The 8,131-nt window shown below is 33.4% G+C and overlaps 1 protein-coding gene across 1 annotated transcript; it reads right to left on the bottom strand.

The window, feature by feature from the left end:
- Positions 1-902: 902 nt before the first annotated feature.
- LOC107227781 (ATPase family AAA domain-containing protein 2-like) lies at positions 903-6,566 on the bottom strand. The gene is made up of 11 exons (XM_015669022.2): positions 6,413-6,566; positions 6,166-6,314; positions 5,698-5,967; positions 5,316-5,507; positions 4,933-5,114; positions 4,645-4,831; positions 3,604-3,789; positions 3,348-3,486; positions 1,987-2,079; positions 1,796-1,900; positions 903-1,703 (listed from the first exon to the last, which is right to left on the bottom strand). Exons 1-11 carry the CDS (start codon positions 6,564-6,566, stop codon positions 1,390-1,392), a joined length of 1,971 nt encoding a protein of 656 aa, XP_015524508.2. The 3' UTR covers positions 903-1,389.
- Positions 6,567-8,131: the final 1,565 nt, after the last annotated feature.

Raw genomic sequence — 8,131 nt, 5'->3', positions numbered from 1 at the left:
TTTCGTATAGCGAAGAAGTTCCGAGGATCAAACTTACAACTAATTGAACTCACTCTCGACGCAAGTGCTGATCGTTTATTGCTAGTACAATTTCAGCCATAAAACTGTATTACGAAAAATTCTGGCTCTGGCGATCCTTGAAACGGAATCGTGCATTTTTTTTTTAATGTAAAGTATTTTTTTCCAAATCATCGATCTTCCGTTGCTAGAGAATTCAATGTGTCATACTCACAGATTACTATTGTAATAGAATAAATGAATACTGCATAAAATTACGTTTTTTTTTCCTTTATATTCTTCATTCAATTGCAGTTTTAAATTGAATCCAAATACCGAGAGTTGTTGAGTATTCATGAAACCAACAGTGAATTATACATAACGGAGTTACAAACGTTCCATACGAGGCTGGCTTGAATTTTTACTCAAGTATTTGGAAAGGAGTTCGGCCACTTGTGTGTAACGTACAAGTCTTCTCGTTGCATGGAGTCGAGAATAAGAATTTGCGCAATTATGTTTGTTCGCCCTACTTTTAGCCCACATTTATAGTCAAACAATCTTTACCAAATGAAATCTAAAATGATCCTCCAAGTCTGAGTTAGAAAGTACAGTACGATGAGCTTGAGCAGCGCGGTGTAAACGTAAACGTTTTGCTGAGAAGATTAAAGTGAAATATCTCTATCGAAAACAACACACACGCAACTATGTGAAGAATATGTAATGAACTAAAATGACTTTGGATGAATGGAAAAAAGAAGTTTCATGTCATTCGTTACTGACAGAGAAACGATTTGTTCACTTTACCTGCAAATACGGCGATCAAATATGGCGAAAACAATGTTTCTTTTCTTATTTAAAGAAATTTTACTTGATTAAAAATAATATGTTCATAACAACAATATGGGTTATCAAGTGAAAACACATTCATTTCATGTAATAGAATATTTCTTGTGCCGTGTACGACTGCTGTATTTGGCAATGTTAACAAACCTTTTTTTTTGCACGTATATGTGCAGTAATATTCACGCGAATCTTTGGGTAACTATAAGTACTAACTAAAGGTTTGTAGGTGATTCTATTACATTTATAGTAAGTTTTGCAGTGGGTTGCAATAGTTAGATTCTTCCAGAAATTTGTTCAAAAGTTCAAAATCATCAAAATTCAAAAATTAAAAATATTTTTCCACCAAAATATACATTCACTCAATTCTATCAACGCTGCGGTCACCCGTTGAAGTGTCAAGTCAGATCATATTATATTGCTCGTTAGTACAATTAGTAAGTTACACAGTTTTACACATTATTACACTTACACAAGGTCTACGAAATAAATGATACAAAACACACTCTAAGTTCCAAGTTTCATAAGCTTCATAGTAACGACGAATACTTTTTAACTTTCTTTCAGCCTGGCTTTCAATTTTTCGGTTTCTTGAAATATGCTCAAACATTCATTGAAGGCTAAGAACATATCTTTGTCTTGTTTTTCACTGTGGCCTTCTAGAGCGGAGAAAAGGGTTTCTAGTTGATGAGTTGTCCATCCGCGCGTGATGCCGACTGTCTTTCGTAGCAATTCTGAGATTTGACCATCTGTTAATCTCTTTGGTTCATTTTTATTTCTTGGGTCTGTATCCACTGATCCTATCAACTTCTGACGTTTAGAAGGAGAGCCTTCTGTTCCCGCATTGAACTCTCTCTTTATAGCACCTGTTGATCGGCATAAAATATATCAATATTGAACACTAGAATAACGAACTTGATTACTCATTAGTAATTAACCGCTGTCATTTGCACCTTACCTGTTTTAACTGGCAATGTAGAATGAAATGACTGAACGGTATTAATTTTCTTTCTTGATTTAGCTTCTGGCCGTAATTTTTTAGGCGGGGCAATTTCGATGACATCTACGAATAGTTTTAAATAAATATCCTGATCGTAAATAAAAATTCTATCATGATAGTAAAACAGCATCAATAAGGTTTAGCTTTACCTGGTTTTCCTTCTGCGGTCGAATGGACGGACTGAATAGTGCATGGCGTTTTTCTAGACTTGATTCTCTTCGGTTTTAAAATTTCAATTATAGCTGTAAACATGATAATAATATGTCTGAAACAATCACAATTTGTCTATTTCTTTACGGCACAGGTCTAAATTATAAAAAGTGACGAGATGTCATGAATGGAACTGAAAACATTGGTAGCCAAAATGGTAGCCTGTTACAAAAGAAGCATGGTGATTATCTTTAGCTTGATGCTAAAAATCACAACAACATATAATGCTCATAATTTTAACTTGATTTTAATAATGATCACTCTAGTGAACCAATCATGGCTAACAAACTGTCAAACAACATTTCCACAAGTACAAACGATGATCATATGAAATGGAGTTTTATTTCAATTACCTCAATTTTGATCTAATTGTGATAGTTTGTAAAGTTACGTGTCTGAAATTATTATTTTTATACTTATATCAGTGATTTGAATAATTCGGTTTTAATTCAAAGCAAAGAAATTAAAAAGTACCGTGGAGTGGTGGAGTATTCGGAAAAAATCACTGGTTGTTCATTCGAATATTTTCTATTTTCTAAACACGAATAATGCATTTAAGAAAAAATCAACCAGATAGTCTTAATCAAAAGTTTGGATAGAAGAAATAACTGAGTAAAAATCTCCAGCAACGGTACTTGTGCCAATGTATGTAATAAAAATGAATCCGAGCAAATTCCAATAACACAAGATATCGAAAACTTGAGAAAAAGTTTTATAATAAGAACATTCAAAATGATTAAATTTTGTAGTATATGATGAGGTAAGAATTTGTTTTGACTTAGTTTGTTCTTCACAAAGATTTTCACGAATTTTCGAAAGATAAAAAAATTACAGTTAGTCATCTTGAGAATGGATGAAAACTGATTTGTGTAAGTACAGTACATTAACAGAAGAGCGACGATAATTACACCTTCATGTTATAACTTTGTTGTGGATATTTGTGAAAATCTGGTCAGCGAGCAAAATCAATCGAAAAAGATTAGAATCTGATCACAATTCTGGAGTTTAATCATTTTTAATTTAATATACTAAGGATGTTATTTCATTAGTGTGCACCAACATCAGCACTAATAACGTTGCTCCAAATTTTTTAACGGTTTTTTTTCTTTTTACTCAACTGTAGAGTAAAACGGTGCAGCCCATTTATCCTTAACATTATTTACCACAAAATTTATGGTTTCTGATCAGAAACCAATTTAACGCGTGAAATTACGGAAATGGCTGAGATATGTTTAATGACTGAACGAAAATTAAGAATAATAATCCCATAATTTGTGAAATATTCCAATCCAAAACATACAGCTAGAGGACTTGTGGCTGGCACCACACACGCCTGAATTGACTTGATTATACAGCTGCTCAAAAAATCCTTGGCGTTCCGATGGTCCTGGAGTTTTAACTTCAAATACCTCCCCCTGATACTCATAAATTGATTTTATCTATAAATAAAACGTAAGACTGGTCATAAAGCATTCATAGTAAAAAGACAGTGTAAAACAAGGGTGAATATTACGAATCATTATGGAAAAGGTTGAGTTTCAAAAAGTGGGACAAACCTCGTTTGGTAATGTGCTTGGAGTACAAGTTGCAGTTGTCAATACCAACATTGACACAGAGCTGTCCAGACCTGACATTAAAGATGTAAAGACAACTCGAGCTGGTTCATCGACAAGGTTCCACCAAGCCAAGATTTCGGGAACATATAATAATGATGGAAGGGAACGGCGTGCCTCCTTCACACGCTGTTTTATTACATGTGAATCATAAATCAATGCCTGCTCATTGTTGATAGAATTATTCGCAGTGTTGACATTATGTACAGTTAAGCAAAAGTATCAATACAAACAACAGCTGCAGTACTAGTAAAAACAGAAGCAAAAAGTAACTTTTTGAACGGAATTATGACTCAAAGTTAAGTGATTCGTAAGACTTATCGCATGTTTACTACAATGTAAAAAAGTTATTACTAGATTCAATTGGTGGATCTTTTTCTTCCCTCTTTGAAGCCTCGTTATTATTGTAGAAAAAGATATTTTTGACAAGTAGTCTTTCAAAATTTATTCGTTCTGATGTTATTTACATTAATTGAACTCGCAAATTGAAATTTGCGTGAAATTCCATGCTTTATAAATATGACAAGATAATGTCGAACCTTTGCAGGAATTAAATAATTCTGAAGAGTTGAATAAAATAGACATACAAGTGCATTAAAAACTTCGAAAATACTGCAGAATATTTGAATGCTGGTGCAATACAAGTTTTTTTATTACCTCACAGAAATCTTGACTATTCTTTATGGCATCGTCAAAGAGAGTTTGAAAATTGTATGCCAACAGCATCGCAGGGCATTGATATGTTTCTGAGGAATCTACTATTACAGATTCAAGTTCAAAAGTTAAGCATGTGCAAATGAATTTACAACTTTATAGCTTGATAATCGGCAGCAAATGACCAAAAGCGAGAAATGTGAGTTGGTATCAGCTTTGTTAATAAGTTTTTTTTTAATACTTGGAGAATACTAAACGAGTAAGCTAATACTAAGAAGCTAATCGAACTTACATGCTTTAGGATTTTAAAGCGCAAAGAAAATGTCTTACTTGTATGATGGCTTCCTCTGCCGCGCGACCTGTAACTTCAAACAATGTCGTAATATCCAAAACATGGCAAGGCAAATGTTCTAAGGCATGAAGAATTGCTGGGCCCAAATAACGAGTGTGAGAATCATCAAGACCGGTAAGCAGTAGTCGTGGACAGTTGGACGATCGTGACATAGCTCTTCCAGTGCTGAAATTGAAGGTCCAGTTGTTCACATCATCATGCATCGACTAATACTCAATTAAGTTTATAATCGATACATCACTAAACTAATCATGCAATTTTCTCACATTACATCCGAAGACAACATGTCTGGTGGACATAGATTTTCTAATCTGAACATGATTTTGGTTAAAGTATTTTCTAGCAATGGTTGAATCCTCCTAGACAAACGTTTAATTGGTGTAATTGCAGCTCGCTGTGATGCTGGGACAATATTTTGCTGAGCTTTCAAAAAGTCTTGTTTCTCTATCTGTTGAGAAATTTAATAATATTGTTGTTATAAGCAAATCAAGTACAATTCTATTCCAAATATGAGTTCTAGTTATATTGCATTACAATTATACCAGATGCTTTCTATTTTCCGAACCAAAGTACGACAGACTATTGAGCGTATACCAGTGATACATTACAATTCTAAAATTTTTGCGAATCAAATCGGCCAATAATTTACCTTTAGTGACCTCTCGTTTATTTGATATTTCGACTTAGATGTATAAATCTGAGGATAAGTTCGTCTAACACAGCACATAACTGCTTCTGCACATATTGCTTGCAAATCACTTCCACAGAATCCTACAGTCTTAGCTGCCAAGTATGCCAAAAACTTTTGCGATGGTTTCTGTTTCCAGCTTTCTATGTGAACCTAACGATATTAAAAGAGTGACTTATAAACAAGAGAGCCAAGAGAACAAGAGAAAGTCTGCGCATAATAAGGGATCATTGTATTTTCAAAAATTTTTTAATTCTTGCGCAATATAATAACTGAAATTCTACCATATTATCACTTTCGTGGTCTGAACATAAAAAAAATTGAGTAGTTTGGAAATAGTTACCGCAAGAATTTCCTTCCTCGCATTGTATGAAGGTAATGGAAAGTACAATTCTTTGTCAAATCTCCCAGGACGCCGCAGTGCAGGATCAATTGCATCGAGTCGATTTGTCGATCCGATTACTATGACTTCTGAGTTACTGTCTAAGCCATCCATTAATGCTAAAAGAGTTGAGACAACACTCGCATGTACATAGTCTTGATGACTGGAGCGAATAGGGGCTAAACCGTCAACTTCGTCAAAGAAAATAATGCATGGCCTGGATTGGTAAGCCTAAAAACCAGAGATAAATTTCAATTTCTTGAATTGCAGTGTTTGGTGGAAAAATATGGATTCTAGTATTTGAAGATAACTGCAGTTTTATTTCTGGAATAATGGAATGTACTACTTTATCACTCGTTGTTTGAAAATACATTTAGTAAACAGGTTAATAGTAGTGTCAGGCTTCGACGAACTGGATTGTAAACTCACTGAGTGAAAAATTTGCTGCAGCTTTTTTTCACTTTCGCCAACCCATTTGCTGAGACAGTCGGAACCCTTTCGAGAAATGAATGAAACCTTCCTTTCGGAACTGCTACATTCCGTGGCCAAAGCACCAGCTACCAAAGTTTTTCCCGTCCCTGTCAAATAAACCGGAAGAAAGGAAAATAAAACATCAAAATTATATAGTAACTAGAGGTGAAGCAGTGAAATGGAACAGATCTAGTTTTAGTATTACCTGGGGGGCCATAGAACAAGAGTCCACGAGGCGGTCTTAAATTGAATTTAGCATAAACATCCCCATACATCAAAGGAAACAGAACTGTCTCCTTTAAAATTTGAATATGCTTTTCCAGACCTCCTACGCAGCTGAAATCTTTTTCCTTAGCCATTTTCGATTGAACTGTTGAAGCACTAGATGATTTTACAATATCCAACGTGGGTATTTGTAATCAAAGAGAAAAAAATAATGCCGAGATGAAACATAAATGTAATTAGGTCTTCATACACTGTTCATGATACTTAAAAAGTACTCTTTGGGCATATTTTAAACTTTTGACAAAATTTCGACTGAAATTTATGTCATTTCTGAATATTAGGTATTTGCACGATATAATTTCATGTTTTTGACATTTCATCAATCAAGGGATTTTGAAAACATGTGAAGAGAATTCTAAATGAAAGACAAATATTAAGATTCTTGGCAATGACTACTATGATCTAGAGCTGTAAAACAGATTGCATATATTCTTTGAACCAGGGATTTTAAAACAAACCAAGTATTATGATAAAAAACCTGTAACACAAATATTACAAGAGTAGAATAGAATTGTGAAATGGTACTTTAGAAGTATAACTGAATTTCAGAATCTTAAGTGAAATAAATTGTGATAGATGGATTTGACAAAAGTTTTTTGTTAGAAAATTTTAGTTTTCTTTTATTTATATCGAGCATACGACAATAAAGTCTACTTAATAGTTAAAATAAATAAGGCAGTATATATTTTTTCTGTCTTTTACAACTTACAAATACCATTGTGTTCTTTTACGTAAGCTTAATGCTGTTATCTACTTTGTTGTACCTGGTTGTATCAAACTATTACATGTTCATCGGTTTGAGGACGGGGCTAATGAAATACATTGCTAGCGATTGTTACAATTCGCATACTCTTTTTAGGGAGAGTTATTTGTGAACTGTAGATAATAACTCTGAAGGTATTCCAACTAAGATACTCGTTTTTTCGTCAATTATACTTACAGCTAATAATTTGTTCGGCAGTGTTCGCTGGAAGACCTCAACTTAACCAGCAAAGTCCACTTTCACAATTTATTCATAACATAGTGAACAATTGATTTTCAGCAGATAGCACCATTGAGTGAAAACTGGACTACACAAGAATCGTTGATAAATCGATGAAAACTTACAATTTGATATTACATATACGTTTTCATCTTTTTCTCAAAAGTGTCTTGTTGCTAGCAACTTATTAACATTTTAAACCAATGCGCAAGTTGATGTATTATTTCAGGTTCGTATTAATCGTGAAGAAACAGGTTTTCGTACTTTCAGACAATAAACATTGTTAAAACTGAGAAATACTATTATTATATTTATTATTTATCATTCATTTTTCACTTTCTCGAGAGTGAAAAATTGATCACTGCCAGGTTTAAGTAATCTATTGTACTTATTGACAAAAACTAAAAAATATACACAAAAATTACCAGTACTACCTAAATATTCCAAGTAAAATATTTGTAAACCATATCTTTACATGGCTGTGATTTTATACAGCTGAGACAAGGCTCTATCGTGTGATTTGCATAATGCTTATCAGAAATGGTCATCAGATTTTGTAGGTATCAATTAATATATATTAACAATATTGTTTCATGTGCATTTAATTCGGAAATGTTTAAACTGCAAGTTTTTTGGTGCCACTTGTAATAAGTTTTA

The sequence above is a fragment of the Neodiprion lecontei genome, chromosome 3 (genome assembly GCF_021901455.1).
Source record: "Neodiprion lecontei isolate iyNeoLeco1 chromosome 3, iyNeoLeco1.1, whole genome shotgun sequence".
NCBI classification, from domain to species: domain Eukaryota; kingdom Metazoa; phylum Arthropoda; class Insecta; order Hymenoptera; family Diprionidae; genus Neodiprion; species Neodiprion lecontei.
This window is presented reverse-complemented; position numbering and strand designations above follow the sequence as displayed.